Raw genomic sequence first — 22126 nt, 5'->3', positions numbered from 1 at the left:
CAACAAAAAACATTAACTGAACCTGTTCACAATCGACTGGATTTCACCTCGTCACGAGATTCAAGGTTGCTCAAGTTAGAGCACTCTCAGCTGACACTGCTGAGATTCTGGGTTAGAATCCAGGCAGCTGCCTCCGATTTTCTGGCCCCTGAAGTGTAGCTAGTTGATGGTCTCAGCCTGAACACCAATGATTGCACAAACAACGCAGGAACTAAAAAAATGTAAAAGTCAAAATCTTGGCCTTGTGATTTTAGAGAGGAGCAGGTTAATTTGACAAGTGTACATTGGTTTCATCCGTGTTAAGACTCATCAGGACTATGCAACCGTCATGGCAACTGCAGTAAACAGACAACGCAGCATGGACAAAACAAACCGGAAGTGATGCGATAGTAATGGCGACGGCTGAAGTAAAAAAAAAATTCGAAAGTAGAAAATCCACGAGAAATTAGTTTTGAATCAAACCAGATAGGAAACGTGCACGCAAATAAAACTTTTTTCTCAAGAGCCACAATTTATTGCTTTCTTCATTGAACGGATTTTTTTATTTAAAAAACCACAACAGACCCGTCTTGATTTTCCGTTATTTTCCACAACCCCGCTAAATCCAGACAACACGAAGTTCGTGGCACGGGGGGGGGGGGGGGAGAGGCAAAACGTTCAGAAACACTCATCGCGGAAAGTGGCATCCCGCTCGCAGATTGGCTGAAGAAGTGCCACCAGGCACCCGCGGTGACCTTATGGCAACTGTGGTTTTCGTGGCTTTAAGCTCGGTGTGGATGGTTCGACAGCGCGGGTGAGCAAAGGGACGACGATTGCATTTAATCCACAAGCCAGGGCGCAGCAAGAAAAACAACTAACGCTAAATGGCAAGAATTCAAGGCATGTCCACAGAACTGGCCCGGAGGAATGCGTTGCGTGACCGTGCTCTTGTGCGGAATGGACAAGGGGGGGGGAATTGGGTCCCGGGCATGAAACGCTCGGGCGACGAAAGTCGGTCCGTGGAAAGTTTGCCAAACCGTGCAGTGGTGTCCATAGAATCGGCTTGTTACAAATAAGAACGTAACAAGAAGCAGTGCGTTCTGGCGGCGGACTATCGCGAGCGAAAAAAACGATTGGTAGGGGGCGCGCACGGAGCGGTGTGCGTGGACCGCCGCGTGGAATGGCAACGTTTCATTTGAGCTTCAGGAAAGATTCCAGGCTGTCCAGCTCCACGGCTTCTGCAAACTGCTCGTAGTCCTGCAGGGTCGAGAGAGACGGGGGGGGGGGGGGGGTTCACGGAAGGGTGTGATAGCAACAGGGCAACTTCACGATAACGCCAAGTACACTTCACGCATGTCACAGATGCGGGTGACCATTCGTAAAATCGGCGGTTACGAACGTGGTAAACAAGTACATTATTGAGGACCCGACCGTGAAAGTGCCGGGATTCTCTCTCTCTCACGACGGCTGTGGACCACACTGAGCCGCGCTCGGACGCAGCACGGGAGATGTGTGAACTACCACGTTGATCCATAAATGGAAAATCAAAGATTCACCAATCTGCGACTGTGGTAAAGATCAAACCATCAGACACATCACCGGCGAGCGCGCCATCCATGCACACCCTGGCAGCATCTCTGAGATCCATGCAGCATCTACTGCCGCCTTGGATTGGGGTTAAAGGACCTTAACATTCAACTCTGACATCGTCCATATAATCCGTACCACATCTACTGCCGCCTTTGATTGGTCAAAGGACCTTAAACATTAAACTATGACATCTACACAAACTGTTGCTTACATGCCATACGAAAGGAGTATCATCGTGAAGGTTGCTTTGTTTTTACCTGGCACGAATACTTCAAACCGTTATGGCTGTAAATGTGATGCAATAAGGTGTCCGTTGATAAGATAGGAAATGCGCGTGAAATTCCACGGTGGGCTTTAGTCGAGACAAACCTGATTTTCGCGTAGCGGTTTCGGGAGTCTGACGAATATGTGTGTGTGATTCACCAACCCTTGCCTTCACGGTGCTGGACTACGGTACACTGCAGCACCACCGGCTACTGTGTGAGAACTGTAAATTCTCCCAACGACTGAATGTGTGGCAATGTTGTCATTTGGACCACCAACTCAGAGAATTTGAGAGAACAGGTGAACCAAAGACAACCGTGGACCGGTTTCGTTCAGATTAGGACTCATCTGTACAGTACAGCCATGTTTGCTGTTGCCATCTTTCCGTGGCAGCCTAATCTATGAAGAGGACTTGTGGCTGTGTACTATGGGGACACTACTAGTCCACATCTGTAAATTACGAGAAAACGAATCACAACGTAAGGGTGGGGCCAAATGAGAGCTGTACATCTGTGTGTGTGTGCGTGCATGCTGGGGAGCGGTAGTGTAGCAGTTAGTGCGCTGTGCTATGAACCTGGCGACCCGGGTTCGATTCCCGCTCACGGCCAACACCAGTAACGATTATCTGTACCGGTCCTGGGCCTCCCCTAGGTCGACTCAGCCTGAAATGAGTACCTGGTGCGGTGTGTAAACACCACCACTGGGGAGACAAAGGCGGTCGGGCGTGGTGCTGGCCACCCACTCCCTCGTGTACCGTTCTGGCCTTCATAGGTGCTCGCTAACAGCACTTGCCCCGACAGTCTGTTAAGGCTACACGGGGGATCTTTGCATGCTGTTAACTCTTTCCCATCCCCATGACGTACGTGTACTTCATCAGTTTTTCTTCCGATTCCGTTCCGATGACGTACGTGTACCTAATCGGAACGAAATCGGAAGCAAAAGGCAGTGCAAGAGGGCGTGTGCCACAGATTGGCACCAGCTATCGTAGAACGCGGTCGTGTCGCTACAGTTCTTTGCGGTGAGTAACGTCTTTATAAATAGCGGTGCTACACGCCTCTCTAAATGAAATTAACGCCGAGCCAGCTAGCGCGTTTTGAGATTCGCCGGCGAACGGAACACCCAAATTCTAGATTTGAAGCTTTCGTGACTGCAAGGATTCATATTCTTAGGTTATTTCGGTAAAGTCCCGTAGGTAAAAAATTTAAATGAATAAAAGTAAAATAAAAATAAAATAAAAAATTTAAATCACGACGTTTCGGAGGCAACACAAGCTTCCGTCTTCTGGTGGGACCGTCACAGCACGATAGCTGTATGATACAGCTATCGTGCTGTGACGAAATTTTTTACCTACGTGACTTTACCGAAAAAACCTAAGAATAGGAACACCCAAACCCCTTGCAACTTACAGACGTCTCGGAACGGGGAAAGGGTTAAAATCTGCTCCCAGCCTGCGTCAGGTTTTCTGTTTGCCACGTGTCTGCTCGTCGTTTTATTGTTTTATTACAGATTAAAATCCGAACGGGAGGGGGGCGGGGGGGAGACGCGGAGGGAGGGCTCACCCCGCAGTAGGTGTTGTCGTTGAAGATCTGTGGCGGCACGGCTGTGGGGTTTCCACTCAGGTGCCTCATGTTCTGGCGGAGCTCATCGTTGGAGGCGATGTCCACCAGCTCGAACCTCACGGCTTTCCCCTCCAGCACGCGCCACACATCGCTCTGATTCGACTTGATCTGGACGATCGACACAGGCGCACGCGCAAAAAAGACAAAGGTGGTCCCGGGTTAGCGAGCACCTATGAAGGCCGGCATGGCACACGAGGGGGTGGGTGGCCAACACCACGCCCAGCCGCCTTTTTCTCTACAGTGGCAATGTTTACACATCGCACCAGGTACTCATTTGAGGCCAAACCAATATAGGCGATGCCCAGGACTGATTCCGATAATTGTCACTGGTGTCGGCCATAAGTGGGAATCAATCTCAGGTAGCCAGGTTCGTAGTGCAACGCGCTAAACACGACACTAACGCTCCCCACGTGTTGTGCACACGCACACCATGCCTGGGCACACGCACAGACAAAAAGACAAAGGTCCCCCGTGTAGACTTAACAGACTGTTGGGGAAAATGCTGTTTGCAAGTAGCACCTATGAAGGCCGGCATGGCACAGGAGGGTATGGGTGGCCAACACCACGCCCGGCCATTGTCTCCCCAGTGGCAATATTCACACTCCACACCAGGTACTCATTTAAGACCAAGTCGACCTAGGGGAGGCCCAGGACCGGTTCGAATATTCGCCACTGTTTTTGATCGTGAGCGGGAGAGGAACTGGCGTCGTTGTGTTCGTAGCGCAGCAGCGCTAACCGCGTGCAGGTGGGCAGCCGAGGTGCACCATTGCATACGTGCAATTTTCTTTCATATTTTATAACCCGAAGTTAAACTATAAACTCAACTAAACTATTTTTTATTTTACCATGGCGCCCAATCCAGTGGTAGATGGAGGGGGTTGTTTGACCGTGCTTCACCACGTTGGTCAGTGTAGAGTTGGCGAAGTGGCCAGGAGATATCTCGTGCGATGCCACCGATGATAGCCGTAGTTGGAAATCGAAGTCCTGAAGGTCGTTGAGTTCACGGCACAGTGCACTAACCGTTGCACCACCACTCCAAAACTGTCACCAGTTATTGCAACATCTTAACGTGATCTTGCCAACCGATATGCGCTGAAAGACAGATCTGTAAACACGCGCGCGTCTGGTCCCCTCGTGCACTCGCTCTGCAAGTTTTCATGGAAACACGACCGGCCACCCGTGACTTCTAAAAAGAGTGACGTGAAAACCAGCGCACATACCTGAGGACGAGCATCTCTTTACAACCGTGCACTCGTAGTCAAACATGGGTTTGCAGCCACCCAAAACTAAACTGGGTTCCCAAGCGTAGCAAGCCGATTGCCTCAGCCTGCTGCCCAATCGGAGGTGGCACAGTGGCAACACGCCCTGGGTTCGATTCCCCGGCTCGGGCGCCTTTCTGCGCGGAGTTCGTGCGTTGTCCCCCTGCTCTGCATGGGTTTCTGCCGGTTTACTTCCACACAAACGCCACCGGTATTTTGTCAAGCATCGATCCCAACCACACGTGAAGGTAGAGCCTTGGCAATGTCGCTCACGCCACTCTCGGCAGAAGGGCCTGCACGAGATGAAAGCCTCGAGGGTGTTTGGCCTACTGCGCTATGCGGGCGAGATGGCGTGGAAGAGGGAGGAGTACCCACACTTTACCCCACCACACGCGACGTGCCGATCGACTGCTGCAACCATTTTCCTCACGATGGCGAGATGTTAACTACCCCATGCCTGGTATATGGGAGGGCGTGGGTTCGATCCCGACCCTCACGCCGTTATATTTGCAGTTTGCATGTTCTCCCTGTGGTCGCGTGGATTTATTTTCTCGGTCCTCCGGTTTTTCCCTCCACAATTAGAAACGTGCATTAGAGTATTTGGCTGCTGTACATTTACACCTCGTTGGGCTATCATTTGTGGCCAGGTCGCTTCTGAAAAAAAGAGCTATTTAGCTCAGTGGGCCTTACCTGGTAAAATAAAAAAACACTGTAGTTTAATGTTGTTTATAATTTATACTGTTGGGTGGACAGGTGCAGTGGATGATTTTAGAAATTTGCATCATTGGTTCAACTGCCGCAGACCTCTGGATTGCATACCCAGTGAGCTACTACACCATTGCAGCATTCTCATGCGTTAGGGAGGAAGTAAAATTCCCCAACAGTGAATTCAATCAAGATATTTACCATGGAGATAAGTGCACGAATGACCACAAATATATCACTCAACAATGGATCCCAAATACCAAGTGGCATGCAATGCTAGCTTCACAAACCCCAGTAATAATAATGATGATGATATTTTTTTCATTCTAGATTTGAAGTTTTTGTGACTGCAAGGATCCATACTCTTTGATGATTTCGGTAAAGTTACGTAGGTGAATTTTTAAAAAATATATATTTTTAAAAAACTTACAGCCCCGCCCACTTCCCCCCCCTGCTCAGTCTCAATCACACATGCAACGCTCCCCCTCTCTGACTTATATAAACCCTCTTAACTCCGGCATCTCTCCCGCTTCCCTGAACTATGATCCGTCGTGAAAACTTTGAAACTAACAAGTCTTCTTGGCCACGAGTTATTTGGCGATGCTGCTGCTGCATTGGCAGTGGTGCACAAGCACAATAAACATGAAGAAAACTCAACATATGTCCGTTAATAACACTGCCTAAAAACAAAACATACATATAATAGGTGACGTTATGGGCAATGCCCCTTCATTTGTGTGCTATGAAGAAGGGCCATTATCCAAAACGTCGCTAATTATATATTTTTTATTTTAGGGTCACAGTGTCATTGACGAATGTGTTCAGTTTTGTCATGGGTGGAAAAAACCCGATTTTTCCAGCGGCCGGCATCGGGTTTTTTCTTTAATACAATTAAACCCGATTTCGGGGAATTAAAACCTGGTTTAATGAATATGAAACTGATAGGCTTAGGCTGCTTCCTCGTCGGTGCTGCTATCGTACTCGGGGCGGCCGTCGGGCACGGGGTAGTCGTAGAATGCGGCGGGCAGGTTGGTGTTGATGAACACGAGCTTTTCCACAATCGTGGGCGCCAGTGAGTTCCTTCGCTTGGAATGGATGAAGCCCATCGTTGAGAAGTTGGCGAAGTGCGGTTCTGCAATTGGAACCAATTAAACCGGATTTCTCCCAATCTCAGATGATCGGGTTTAATATAAAAAGACAATTAAACCCGATTGTAGAAAACCCGACTGTGCCACCCTTGAGTTTTCTTGACGACAGAAAGCACTGTACTGCAGTGCTATGGTTACATGCCGTTGCAGCCACGCGTGTGTCGACAGGTTGTCATCTGTAATCTTCAAAGAATGCAGAAACAAATACCAGTATCGACTCTGTGAGCCTTTGGCCACAAAGGACTCGTGCAAACACATGACCTGATAAGATCAACCTGTCAACATGTTCGCTGATAGCACGTAGCCAAATCTTAAAACCACAGCCCACACACCTCAAATAATCAAATAACAATAACTAATTTCGAACCCCAAGCCAAAGCACTGCTCTAAGAAGGCCTCACCACGCCTGCTGGTTGTGTGTTCATACTCCATCACGCTGGTCAATGCAGGTTACTCGCTTGCCAGACTTTCCCCCCCCCATTATATCCATCACCAACTACCCCCTGAAGAAGCTGGATGTCGAACCGGCCATAGCTGCTGCTGCTGCGGAAAAAGCGGTCGGTGCCTTCAAAACCTGCGTAAGAAGCCGGCTCCAGCGCCGACAGGTGAAAAGCGGCACGGCAATTATTGACCTCTCTACCGCCTACGACTACGCCGTGTGGCATCATGGCCCCTGCTGATGCTGCTGATGATGATGATGCCGCCGTTCTACTGCTCACCGATTGGACGCGATGCGCAGGAACCGTAACTTTGACGGTGAACGCCTCGCAGGAGAACGCAGCTGCAAGAGAATTGATGAACGATGGCCTCCCTCAAGGCTCCCTACTAACGCCGCCACTGTTTAACATACGCACGCGTGCGTGACCTGCCATGTACATCACCTCGCAGGTTCGCATATGCGGGCGACGTAGCCCTGGCCGCACAGGGCACTCACCTCGAGGACAATGCCAATACTCTTAACAGCTGATCTAACTTTATTGGAGGCGTATTTATCTTGCTGGAGACTCTGACCAAATCCCTCAAAAACCACCGCGAGCACTTTCCACCTTAATAATCGTGCAACAGATGCCACTCTCGATGTGTCCTTCTTTGTGAGCCCACTCCCAAATACACAAGCCTGACCTTCAGGGCCCGCATGAAACGGACCTGTGAAAACACCAACTCACGCATCACCCAGCTTAAGAAATGTGCAGGAACGACCCAAACTATGAACCGTGAAGTAAATCACCGTAGTCTGCGCGCTCCTTCGACGGAGGGAAAGCAACATTACAAGAACTTGATTTGAAGTTTTCGTGACTGCAGGAATCCATACTCTCTGCTTCTTTCGGTAAAGTCACGTAGGTAGAAAATAAAATGAATCACGACGTCTCGGGCGCAACACAAGCTTTCCCACCTGATGACGGACGCTTGTGCTGCGCCCGAAACGTCGTGATTTGTTTTATTTTATACCTACGTGACTTTACTGAAAGTATTACAAGAACTCTCTCCCGAAGCCCTCTCGTCATGGCATGGTTGGCTAGGTACGGTGCGAAAGAAGTTCAACGTACACACATACATACATTCTAGATTTGAAGCTTTCGTGACTGCAAGGATTCATACTCTTAGTTTTTTCGGTAAAGTCACGTAGGTAAAAAAAATGAAATTAAAATTAATAAAAAATAAAATAATAAAAATCACCACCTCATGACGGAGACTTGTGTTGCCTCCGAAACGTCGTGATTTTTATTATTTTATTTTTATTAATTTTAATTTCATTTTTTTACCTACGTGACTTTACCGAAAAAACTAAGAGTACATACATACATGGCGAGCAGACCTCGACACTGCCATTTAGCTTCCTGAACAGGCAGGTGAAATGATGATGGTGGTGGTGGCGGGGATGGAGGCGGTGGCACGGAACTGGATGAGATATTACTCGCCGCTGATGCGAGCCGTAGGGGGCGGACCCGACTCGTCGTGCGCAGCGTGAACCCTCTGCGGGGCCACTCCACCCCCAGGATTGCACTGCTCTTCTGTTGGGTTCGTGAGGAAGCCTGCGCATCCGTGACCGATCGTCAACATTCTTACAAATTTCCCCCCCGAGACATAAATGTGAAATATCACACGAGCGACGAATAGAAACGACAAAGCGGGAGTTACGTGCGCATGCTGAACTTCTTCCGCGCACCGTACGTGCGGGGGGGGGGGGGCGGAAGGACAACAAACTAAACACAAAAAGCAGCTAAATGTCGTTCCCAGTTCAGTACAAACAATTTTACATCATGAATTATTAATGAAGTTCACTTCTCTAAGCTGACTATATATACATGCATGCACATATCCAAGAATCCATGTTTTGAACCGTGTAACCACACCCCGCAGGCACTAGCCGTGCTACTATTCACCGCAATCATACTACAGTAATATGAAAAAAATATCTATGCCTCGAGTATCTTGGCTGGGCTCCTGTCAAACCCCAACAGGAACTCTGTTGTCAGTGGCTGCTGTCTGCTGTTGCTAATTAAACTAGCTGGGTAACTGGCTAAAAGGGATGTTCTATGTGGCAGGCAATGCATTATTCAAACGGAAGTTCAGAAGACATAAGAGATAGCGATACCAACAAGGTGGGAGTAATTAATGCAGAGTGAGATGTTAGTTTTAAATTGCTCTAACTTTTGTACTTCGTGCTTCTAATAATGCACTTATTTTGCCAGAATATTATTTAAATCATAGAGAATGAAAACCTTCACAATATGTATATTCTTGGCATATTATTATGTAAAACAACTGATTATTCTTCATGCTCCCACATTATGAAAAGAGTATGAAAATGACAGCTAGAATTTTCCATTGCAGAGCCACAAGTAATCTACGAGTCTTAGTAAAAAAAATAGATTGAGGAATACATTTTTGTAATCTAAATCGTGACAATTCGTCAAAATTGCCAGGGTGAAAAATCGTTCCACTTCGAGCCGGAAGGCGAGCACAACAGCAGAGTGCACATCGTGTCACAACATGGGTGCGTTACTCTTCATTCAGCTACGCTCAATGCTCAAGGCAACAACGAGCGTGCAAAATACGCTTCCATCCCACGTCTGATGATGACGTGGTCAACCCTGAAAACTGTGACCTTGGGTCCAAGCGTCTCCTAGTTGTGTGTGCAAATGGTATGTAAATTGCATGTTTATTTTGAATTAGATTCATAGATGCAATAATGAATAAATGAATCATTTCAAGAGTCTGGTAGTTGTAGCTCTAGTGCGAAGGAGTGCCTGTAACAATAATAATTAAAATGTATAATGCGCTTTCCATCCTAGGATCCCAATGCACAATGCATGAAAATCAGGAAACAAAAACAGAACCAGGACAACCGACCAAACTAAAGAGGGAAGGCCACTTTAAAGAGATGGGTTTTCAAAGCAGACTTAAATCTATCTACCGACTCCGATTGCCCTGATTTCAAGTGGCGAGGCATTCCATAGTTTGGGTGCCACACACACAAAAGCCCGATCACCAAAAGAGCGCAACCTGTAGACCTGGGAGTGCTGAGAAGTTTGAGAAGATCCTAAGGACCTTGATGGAATATATAAACGTGTTAGTTCCTGCAAGTAGTGTGTGGTGAGCCCTTTCAAAGCCATACAGGTTAATAGCGTGATCTTAAAAATTCAGAACAGCCACAGAAAAGCTCTTCAGATGCCTTGCAGTGGTGAACAAGGCCCCGTGGAGACCTGGCAAAGGCTACACAGCAAGATTCATGGAGATTTTTAAAAAGCCCACAATGGATTCAGCAAGCTGCGGGGAATTGAAGGAGTGCACGGCCTCAGAAAACTCACAAGATAATGGAATCGTGGATTTTGTAGGCGGTCAGATGAAGTTGTTTTGTTGTTTAAGCAGCTGATTGATGAGCCAGCATTTACTCATTCATTCCGGCAACTTTCTCACTGGCGCTTAGTCACATCCTTATCACTCTTCTATCGCTTGGTTAGTGTTTTCGTGCACTGCTCGTTGACTTCTCTACCCATGTTTAGTACTTGGTGCTGACAGAACCACCGTTTTGTCTCATTCATATTGTGTTCAACCACCACACTGCAGGTCAATACAACACAACAACAACTGCCATTAAGTGGCGGTGACGTCACTACAGCACTTGTGCCAGGCTATGTGCACTTTAATGCCACGTGAAGTGTCGCGGGACAGACCCAGGTGCCATGGGTTGACTGAGATGACTGGCCGATGCACGACCTGTGCCCCCTACTGTGCCAACTTGCTGTGTTTTAGCCGCCCGGCGCTCTGCTCGTTGTTGTGAGCGTCGCTCCTCTGCCCTCCAATACAAACGCAATCGCTCACCCGCCCATTCACCCACTCACCCACCCACTCACCACATATGCAAGGTCACAACATCTCTCTTTATGCTACTTCCCACACACTGCTCCACTTTTAAATTCCCTACCATTATCGCCTTTCCCACGCTCGTATAACCTTGCTCAACGCAAGGTTGGCTACGTATTATCGTGTCGTATGTTGCTGGCTCCCAGACGTTTTCGGCCCTTGGGGCTGTGCTCAGTGAATGGACTGATTATTGGGTTTAGTTTGCCCCACACAGGTAAAGACTGCTCACCATCTGTTGGCAACTACTGCAATGATGAGTCCCAATATTAACGAAAACCGGTCTGCGGTTTATATCTGTCTCACTGCTGCCTGTCAGTCGGTCATTGTTGCTCAAATTTATTTTGATGGTGACCAAAGACAAGAAGACCACAATGCAGTTCTTCAGGAACCGCCGATGGGTTTTGTTTTGTGTGTCATGCACAAAGGCGGAGGAGTGCTTTTCACACGATCTGCACCGATACGGTTTTCAGGCCTGTGCTATTATTCTGTTGTGGCTGATTTCCATCTCGTCGTTCAGACTTGACAAAGCACGTGTTGCCAAAATGTGCGGGCATAGAGGGAGTAGCCTCTGCTTTCAGGAAATTGCAGCTCCTGCTTGTTAGACCGTGGAACCACCCTCTGTGATTGGCGTGGCATGATGACAGGGATAACGTCGTCGTCGTCATCTGTACGCGTTCTGCATGGACATGTCTGTGTTATGCACCGTGTGCTAGACACGTCACAGCCCTTTCGTCAATCCGCTGTGGGATGACCATTCTTCACCACGCTGGTCAGTGCCTGATGGTGAAGGCGACAGGTTGCATAGATGTGGGAGCATAGGAATACAGTACAGTACGATAATCCAGTAGGTGTGAGTGTGCGTTTGTGATTAGATGTGCATAACTTCATTGACAATGGCCACAAGTTTGGGGTGAGGTTTTACTTTCCGGGGCATCTTACAATTCGGAGAATATGGTAACTGCCGTCTTCAATGCAGGAGGAATGGCAAAACTGCATGAACGCTCTCCTGAAGCCGTGTCTCTTGTCGTGACATCCTCACGCAAACTCCGGTCATCCTTGCAGCGGCTTTTGGCTAGCCATCGAACAAAGACGGTCACTGTGTCGCTCACTTTCAGATGCTCTTTTGCAGCTGTCTGGAGCGCTTTTCCTTCCGATATTAGGAAGCCACTGGAGCTATGCACTTTTAAATCATCTAGATTGAAAACTCATTTCATTACAACAAATTTTTGTGTTTAGTTTGCGGTCCTTCCCCGCACCTCCGATTAGCACGGTTGGCTACGTACGGTGCGAAAGAACTTCAACGTACACATGTACGTACACCGATGGCATTCGGCTCGTGAACATATTGCTGCCATGATGCGCAGGAATAGAACGGAGGCATGACATGAAACGCATTTCACGTCCATGGCGCGATGACAAGGTCACTGCACTCTACCGCCGGAGGTGCACTCAGCGGGGATGCGCATTTGTAACAAAAAAAACGACTGCTCGCAGCGCACAGCGTGCCTGCAAATGTTGTAAGTTAACAAGCCCAGAAAGTTTTCTTTCTAAACCTGCGAAGTGCGCCGGGTCATCATGGCTGGGTCAGTACGGCAGTCACAAAGACGCTGCGCAGAGGAGCAGCAGCGGCGGCAGCGCAATGCCTCGGGCTAACACTGTCCTTTTGGTGGCTGCAGTTTGCTAGGAGGCGCATGTTTTTTTTAGCAGCTCTTTTACAGAGGGAGGTGGAGCAGCAGCAGCAGCAGTTCCCCCGTGTTTGTCCTCGAAACCTCAACGTTCACTCCCGCAGGTCGAGACACGCTGCTGCTGTTCATGGTTGCTGCAAGCCAGAACACAACTCACTCGACCAGACCTGCAGCATCATCTCATCGATCCGTGCAGCCACCAGCGCACCCTGAACACTGCTGCAGTAAAACCCTAAAATTTATTTGTTCTTAGTAATTAGCCAGCTTGTAAATGTTACAAGTCTTTACAACTGCTTTTGTTTTTTTGTTTGTTGTAATTCACCCCCGCCCCGCACCAAAGATTAGCACGGTTGGCTACGTATGGTGCAAAAGAAGTTCAACATACGTACGTACATACAAGTCGCCTATGTATGGTATCTAGTCTGAACACTGCATTTTTTTTCGTTGAAAAGCGGTTTTAGCTGGACTCACAATGTTGCGCAAGTTGTACGTGTTTATCACGCCAACTTGGCAAGTGTTTGTTGCTACCACCGCTCTGAATAAGCCAATGCCTCGTACATTAATAATGATACTATAAGGGCGCCCCCATGCCATTAGTTCATGGGAGTTGTTTTACCATCAAACAATTATTTACAAATATTTTTTATTTTACCAGGTAAGGCCCACTGAGCTACGTAGCTCTTTTTGAGAAGCGAACTGGCCACAAATGACAGCTCAACGAAGTGGCTTATCATAATGTGGAAATTTATAGCAGCCATGTGGAGGGAAAACCTGGACGACGCGGATAAAAATCCATGCAACCACAGGGAGAACATGCAAACTCCAAATATACAGCAGGCGTCAAGGTCGGGATCGATACCACGACCTCCTGCATACCAGGCGAGGTAGTTAACATCTCTCCACCGTGGCGCCCCATACTTTACTATACTAGTGAGTAAGGGTTGTGGAAAGGGGTGAGCAATTATCAATCTAAATATCACTCGCCAGTGATGTTAACCGGCCAGGCGGCTAGAGGTCAAACATTGGTTGGAGGTCATCTCAGCCCATTCTCCCGTCACAGTCGACAAAAAATTAACCCGTAAAAACTAAGTTTTTCACTATAAATCCTTTATATACGTGGCATTGGTTTTATTTTATTATTCATTTCTGTTTTTCTTGAGTAAGAGTTTCATTTTTATCACGTTGGTATTTTAAATTAAATATGAATTTTTTTTTTTCCTAAAAAGTGAAACATTTTGGAAATTTTTTTTCGCGAAAATAAATTGTCACGCACAACGAGTCTGTGTGCAAAATGTCAGCTCGATTGGGTCACGGGACGTGGGTTAAAAAACGACAGAAAGATTTGCACGGTCGTAAGCACGCAAGCAAGCAAGTGAACTTAATATAAAGTATTTAAAAATGAGGACCGCTTTGTGGGAGAGTCGTGGTGATTATGATGGTGTTTGTCTGATTTACTGGAATGCCAATAAAAGTTGTTCACTGTGTGTAAAGTCACGTAACAGCTCTGTGTTGTACTCCAATAAACAGACGGGATCACAACGACCCTCCGTGTGGACTTACATTAAACCTGTGTCCATCAGCTGTCGTTATTTTATGAAGATGCTAAAACAAAGTTAAGAGGATATATTTGTTTACCAAATAGATATTTTGCGCTTAGAGACAACTGAAGCATACAAGTCTCTATAACAAAGAATGATCATCATTATCGTATTAAAGATGACCAAGACCATTTTGTGTTCAATTAACTAAAAAGTATAGCAGGTGATAACTACGTTATTTGTATTTATAATATACTATATGGTGCGAGTCAATATAAATTCCATGGTACCAAAGCATTGGGTCACAATGAGAAAAAAAAAGTGCTCACTTGCACCCAAATAAATGCCCCACTGCAAAGTGAACACAACAAAAATGTGCATGAGAAGACTTGTTTGGTGGCTCAATTACCGCACCGTGGAATGAATACCAAGCAAAAACGTGGCCCATCTCGGCAACAATACACGTGTTCGCGTTCTGTGGACATTGCAAAAAAAAAAGAAACCACGCACCCCTCGCAAAACCACAGCAGCCGCAAAAACAGCATGGGCACCAGGCGTGGCCACATGGCTTCCATGGCTACGCAGAAAAAGCTGGAACTCGCTCCACCATAAAACCAAGGACACGGTACAAAACCACTACGTCGTGCCACCGAGCTCTCTCTCTCTTTCAAGGTCTCCCGGGCCCCAGACACCTCCACCCTCCTCACTCCAATGACCACGGCAAAACCGCCGCGTCCTACGGAGGCACGTCCGATAATTCGCTCATCGTACCCAGAAGCGGGACCGTGCGCGGCTGAGCGGTGTCACCGTAGCTGCAGCGGCAGCTGTCTGAAACTCTCTCCCAATGCTGCACATTCGCAGCATGCAAGTCCCGTTAAAGCACCATTATCTACCTTCAAGCAGCAGCTCAAAGTTCTCACTTATGCAGGCCTCACCCGTTCAGGTCCTCACCCGTTCAGGCCCTCACCCGTCCAGGTCCTCACCCGTTCAGGCCATCACCTGGCCAAGCCTTCACATGTCCAGGATTTATCCTGTCCAGGCTCTCACCTGTCCAGTCTCTCACTGCACTGCGAAAAATTATTTCTGGTTTGCTTTACAAACCAAGTAAAAGTTTGGCTTCGTTGGGAAAAAAACATTATTTAGTAGCCTTTCAAATTTTTTACACGTAAAATCTCACGGCCTCTGCAATCGATCTACCCTTGACACCCAGCACAATCCCAGCACAATCCCACCACCAGTCTCACAATTTCTCAGTGGCGATAGAAATCAGCCATGGTTGAGTGAGGCTATCCAACTAATTAAGTATTATATCGCACTGATTATTGATTCCATTAATTCGACGAATCTGATAACGTGGAAAAACAGTAACAGAAAAACGTATTTCCTCTGTTGCCACATGTGCCACCGGATTGGAAGTGATGGACGGGCCTTGATAAAGTCAACAGCATCGTCGTCCTCGTCACGTCAGGCACGGCCCATAAAGGGTTTCCAGCCTTCGGGATGCAGGATTCTCTGGGTGACGCTTTAATTGAAGGGGCCTGTGTAACCGACCGCAAGAGAAGTAGTCGATTACAAACCTGAGTCAATTTGTCGACTCTTCGTCCCAGCTATCGTTGATAACGTCCGTTATTCCATCGCGTCACACGGTAGCGTGCGTCAACTCAATGTCCCTGCCGAGCCATTCAACAGCGAGACCCGAGGGGTAGTGATCGCGTTTCTTCTTACCATCGCGGTGCTCAGTTTCCCGTGAGCACGTGCTTCTCAGTCGCGTGTTGTCACACCTCTCACCTGCACCGGCTGTGATTACTTCGTCTCGCCTGGAGCCAGGCCAAAAGGTCATCTCCAGTGAGCTCGCTTCGATTGCCTATGTCAACTGCACCAGGTTAGAGCTTCACCAAGCTCTAACATGGACCAAATTTGAGCTTGTGGTGCCTCGGTGCTGAGATGTTAACTACCTTGCCTGGTATACAAGAGATCGTGGGTTTGAGCCAGACCCTGACGATGCTCGCTGTATATTTGGAGTTTGCGTGTCTCTCTCCCCCCATGGTCACGTAGATTTTTTTTGCGGGTCCTCCAGTTTTCCCCTCCAAATTTAGAAACGTGCGTTTTCAGTATTTGGCTGCTATATATTTCCACATGATAAGCCACTTCGTTGGGCTATTATTTATGGCCAGGTCGCTTCTGAAAAAAGAGCTATATACCTTAGTGGTCGTTACCTATAAAAATAAATAAACGTTTAGTTTTATAGTTTTTCACCACCACTCACCTCTCGTGCAACCAGCACCCGAGTGGGCACTCACTGCCTTTATTAGCAGGCTTACAAAAACCTCCATCCTCTTATCTTAATAGTGCGCGTTAAACCAAGGTGACATTTGCCTGCAGTGTTGTTACTAAAACAATGTTGATGATGAAACAAACTATTCGGTGATACTGCTGATGCATTGGTAGCGATGAACAAGCACAAATAATCCTTAAAATCAAGTCAACACATTCAACAATAACACTGTGACCCTAAAAATACCATAAAATGCGACGTTTTGGCCAATGGCCCATCTCCCCAATACTTTACTGTCGTTACAAAACAGGATGTGGCTATGCAACATACGAATTTATTAAAAATGATACCATTTGTTGCTGCTCATGCGACAGTGCTCCCATTCTGCTGGGTCACGTGGTCGCCATGGCACTGTGAAGTCATGTTCCAACCTGGCTGAATGTTTCAACGCTTGCCAAGGCAAGGCGAGATGTTCAATAAAGAAAACTTGGATGAGTCCTAATTTATAACATGTATATAGCGTGTTGCATTCACCTCACTTTATCGATATTTTCTTACTTCCACCATATTTATATTTCTCTAACATGCCTCAAGTCTGCCCTCGTTCAAGTCAAGAATTAAGACGAACTTATTTTCACGTGCGTATCGCTTATATGTTTTGTTTGTTCTCTAAATGCTTTTGGTTTCCTCTGAAGGGTGGTTCAGATGTCTTGATGACTCCCAATTAAATTGACCTTTACATATTAATGTATGTTTTAAATAAACCTTACTTTAAAAATATATATTAAGTTTTAGAAAATGTAATCGGGGTCGCAAGACATCTGGACCGCCCTGTAGAATATTGAATATTTTGATTTAAAATCACACATTAAGCAGGTGCTACTCCATATCTAGATTCCTTAGGTTTCCTCATCTAAATAGTTACAATAAATAAATATCTCGCTGCAAGTGGCGAGATGTTAACAACCTCGCTTGGTATACAGGAAGTCGTGGGTTCGATCCCGACCCTGACACCTGTATATTTGGAGTTTGCGTGTCTCTCTCCGTGGTTGCGCGGATTTTTCTCCGGGTCCTTCGGTTTTCCCCTCCACATTTATAATCAACATCACGCCTTTAGAGTATCTGGCTGCTATACATTTCCACACGATAAGCCACTTCATTGGGCTATCGTTTGTGGCCATGTCTCTTCTGAATAAGAACTATATAGCTTAGTGGGCTTTACCTGGTAAAAAAGAAGAAGTAACATGTTTAGTTTATTTTTTAAAGCTACGGTGTTATTGACAAATGTGTCGAGATTTGTTGTTAACTGCCCTTAAGCACCACTGCCAATGTAGTTTCCCTTTCCTGGGCTCTCCTTGGGCTGCACCGTGTGGGAAAGATTGGAGCGCAAGAGCGGGTTAGTCCTCAAAAGTCTCTAGCACCTTCGATGTTAATCATTAAAGACACACGAGGCCCTGACTTATTGAAACGGTGTCAGCAATGTGCAACCGTAGCCCTTTTTAATGCGTTCCGATTCAGGTCCAAAGCGTTAACGCATTCATTAGCTCTGTCCGCAGTGGGGGAGGCGGGGCATAATAACACCCGAAAAAATGATCCAACATACGAAAACTATTGTTTTTATTTTACCGGGTAAGGCCCGCTGAGCTATACAGCTATTTTTCTGAAGCGATCTGGCCCCAAATGACAGCCCAATCAAATGGCTTATCACGTGGAAACTTACAGCAGACAAATACTCTAAACCAGGGGTGCAGAACCGTTGTTCTGCCAAGGGCCATTTGGATATTTATAACATCATTCGCGGGCCATACAAAATTATCAACTTAAAAATTAACATTTAATTAACTCACCCCTAATGTGATGGCTGGAACTGCTTCTCTTTGGTGAGGCGTGTGATGTTAGCTGGTGTTGATGATGTTGCTACTCGCAACTGCTTTTCCAGGTTTCCTCCTAGATTTATTGAATTTCGAGTCCCGCCTGCGGTTGCCTTGGCAGGGCCACACCAAATGATTTCGCGGGCCTTATACGGCCCGCGGGCCGGACGTTCCCCACCCCTGCTCTAAACGCATGCTTCTAACCGTGGAGGGAAAACACGGACGACCCAGAGAAAATGCACCTGACAACGGGGAAAGATACACGTACACTCCAAATATACAGCAGGCGTCAGGAACGGGATCGAACCAACGACCTCCTGTATATCAGGCGATGTACTAAACATCTCGCCACTGCAGCGCCCCATATGAATGGAAGTTTAGCAAAAAATTGCCGTGAGTGATAACTGGCCAAAAACGGATCAAGCGGTTGCGTCAAAAACTTGAGGATTAATAAGAAACACTGCTAAAAGAGAATTAACCTTAGGTGGCATGGGCAAGTGTGTGTCATTACGTTGTGTGACGTCTCCTATGTCACATGTCATGGGGTGAATCTCGCCTGCCGATTACGTTCTCATGTGTACTGTGTGTCATCATCTACAACATGACGTGTGACATACGACTTGGAACGCATCGCTATTATTGCCCAGACAAAAATCGAGGGCAAATGCAGATTGGGGAAAACATTTAAAGAGTTCACGCCTATGGATGATTTGTTCTTCCTTGTTTACATGAGCGATTAAATCGGCGTATTGTGAAGGCATTGTGACCAATACATTCCCAACAAAAAAACGTTAACGACCTCCTTGCGAAAGGTTGTAATAGTAGTTTGCAACATGCTGAAAATCGGCGTGAATTAATTTCGCATGGTGCAGCCAAATCAGTTGCAATAAACCAGAGCATTTTTCCTCTAGTTAAAGTTGTGTGCTGCTAAGAACGGAAGCGACCAAGTTGCATAGCTTAACGCGGGATAATTTCACGTATTAGGTCTGCACAGCCAATATTATTCATAACCGATTTAATGGGTTCAGGCCTGGTAATGATCTGGCCACCCGCCAGGCAAAGTCAAACAAAATTTAATTCTCATGCACACAACAGAATGTAGTAAATCTATACCAGAAATACTTCTTCAACTTGTGAACTGAAACAATAAATAACCGTAGTGGTGTTAACAAGACAAAGGTCCCCCGTGTAGCCTTAACAGACTGTAGGGGCAAGTGCTGTTAGCGAGCACCTTTGAAGATCGGCACGACACAACGAGGGGGGCGGGCCAACACCACGCCCGGCCGCCTTTGTCTCCCCGAGTGGCAACGTTTACACACCGCACCGGGTGCGCATTTGAGGCTGAGCCGACCTAGGGGAGGCCCGGGACCGGTTCAGTTTAATCGTCACCGGTGTTGGGGCCGTGAGCGGGAGTCGAACTCGGCTTCACCGGGTTCGTTGCGCAGCGTGGCGCTGACCGCTGCACCACCGCTCCCCGGTGTTAAACCGCGCGTGCGGACACACACACACGCGCCTTTAAATTGTTTGGCTATGAGTGGTGGTGGGGGTTGGTGGTGGTGTGGGGTGGGTGGTGGTGGTGGTGTGGGGTGGTGGTGTGGGGTGGGTGGTGGTGGTGTGGGGTGGGTGATGGTGGTGGTGTGGGTGATGGTGGTGGTAGTGGTGGTGGTGGGGATTGGTGGGGGTTGGTGGTGGTGGTGGGTGGATCGAAAGTGGAGAGGAATTTTGGCTAGATAATTGCGTGGGCCTAACCCTGAAAAATCTGCGGTGGATTCTAGACACGGCAGAGTTGCCACGGCACTTTGAAAAGTGCCTGTAAGTTGAACTGTAATCGCGTTAATAATCTAGATTTGAAGTTTTCGTGACTGCAGGGATCCATACTCTGGTTCTTTCGGTAAAGTCACGTAGGTATAAAATAGCGTTGCTTTTTGCGAGTTTACCAAACTTGCACCGATTCCAATATCTTAAAACTACAGTATTTGTTTAATTTAACCAGGTACGGCCCCACTAAGTTATATATAACTATTTTTTTCCCAAGCGATCTGGTCACACAGGTCAGTTATAGCAGGCAAATACTCCAAAACACGTGATGTTGATACTAAACGTGGAGAAAAATCCACGCGACCACGAACAGAAAGAGAGCGACACGCAAACTCCAAAATATACAGCAGCAGGCATCGTCAGGGTAGGGATCGAACCCACGACCTCCTGTAGACCAATAGAGGTAGTTAACATCTCATAGCCACCGTGATAATGAGGGAGAGGGAGACACGCAAACTCCAAATAAACAGCAGCAGGCATCGTCAGGGTAGGGATCGAACCCACGACCTCCTGTATACCAGGCGAGGTAGTTAACATCTCATAGCCACCATGATGATGATGAGAGAGACACGCAAACGCCATATATACAGCAGGCATCGTCAGGGTAGGGATCGAACCCACGACCTCCTGTAGACCAATAGAGGTAGTTAACATCTCATAGCCACCGTGATAATGAGGGAGAGGGAGACACGCAAACTCCAAATAAACAGCAGCAGGCATCGTCAGGGTAGGGATCGAACCCACGACCTCCTGTATACCAGGCGAGGTAGTTAACATCTCATAGCCACCATGATGATGATGAGAGAGACACGCAAACGCCATATATACAGCAGGCATCGTCAGGGTAGGGATCGAACCCACGACCTCCTGTAGACCAATAGAGGTAGTTAACATCTCATAGCCACCGTGATAATGAGGGAGAGGGAGACACGCAAACTCCAAATAAACAGCAGCAGGCATCGTCAGGGTAGGGATCGAACCCACGACCTCCTGTATACCAGGCGAGGTAGTTAACATCTCATAGCCACCATGATGATGATGAGAGAGACACGCAAACGCCATATATACAGCAGGCATCGTCAGGGTAGGGATCGAACACACGACCTCCTGTAGACCAGGCGAGGTAGTTAACATCTCACCACCGCGACGCCTTCTAAGAGGTAGAATTGCTTCTCAAATGGAATGTCTTAGTTACTATCATTCCTACCAATAACCAACCCTCCATCTCCACGTATGGCTTACAAAAACACGCGTCGCAAACAACACGTGTGTCAACCTCCCACCTGTAGCCGGGCTTACCAATGTCTCTGATCGGAGGTGCACTCTTACTTATCTCCCCACGTGGATGTCCTTACTAACGCCTCTCACGTGAAGCTGGGTGCAATCGTCCACCACCCACAGCACAAACGTCGTGATGCTTATACAAGTCTCTGCACCCATGCACACTAACATCAGTCACCTGTACCCATGCTAACTTCACTCACCTGTAGCAAGCAACGCGTACCCCCCCCATCCCCCACTGCAGCCATGCTCACCAACATCGTCCCCAACCCTCGTGCTAACCTGCCGGGAGCCCGCCACGCTGGTGTAGTAGATCTTCACCACCATGGCGACCCCGGGGGAAGACTGGGCGGAGACGAGGTCTCGACACAAGTGGCGAGATCTCTCTCTCTCTCGTGTCTCTCCCTCTCTCTCACTCCTCGGCAGTCAAGCTGCAGTTTGACGCGGACCCCCCGCACCCACACACCAACGCACCCCGCACCACCCCCACCCACCTCGCCCCCCCCCGCACCGAACCCCCCCCCCGCACCAAACCCCCACCCGCACCAAACCCCCCCCCCGCACCAACCCCTCCCCCCGCACCAACCCCTCCCCCCGCACCAACCCCCCCCCTCACCAAACCCCCCCCGCACCAACCCCCCCCCGCACCAACCCCCCCCCGCACCAACCCCTCCCCGCACCAACCCCCCCCCCGCACCAACCCCTCCCCCCGCATCAACCCCCCCC

At 47.9% G+C, this 22126-nt stretch overlaps 1 protein-coding gene across 1 annotated transcript; it reads right to left on the bottom strand.

Annotated features, from left to right (window-relative positions):
- Nucleotides 1-491: 491 nt before the first annotated feature.
- Nucleotides 492-21852, bottom strand: LOC144734111 (SH3 domain-binding glutamic acid-rich-like protein 3). Its single transcript, XM_078616173.1, has 3 exons — nucleotides 21683-21852; nucleotides 3393-3560; nucleotides 492-1236 (listed from the first exon to the last, which is right to left on the bottom strand). The coding sequence occupies exons 1-3, from the start codon at nucleotides 21725-21727 to the stop codon at nucleotides 1171-1173; spliced, it is 279 nt and encodes a 92-aa protein (XP_078472299.1). The 5' UTR covers nucleotides 21728-21852; the 3' UTR covers nucleotides 492-1170.
- Between the last annotated feature and the right edge of the window lie 274 nt (nucleotides 21853-22126).

Source organism: Lampetra planeri, chromosome 50, assembly GCF_965212315.1.
Source record: "Lampetra planeri chromosome 50, kcLamPlan1.2.h2, whole genome shotgun sequence".
Taxonomy (NCBI): Eukaryota; Metazoa; Chordata; class Hyperoartia; order Petromyzontiformes; family Petromyzontidae; genus Lampetra; species Lampetra planeri.
This window is presented reverse-complemented; position numbering and strand designations above follow the sequence as displayed.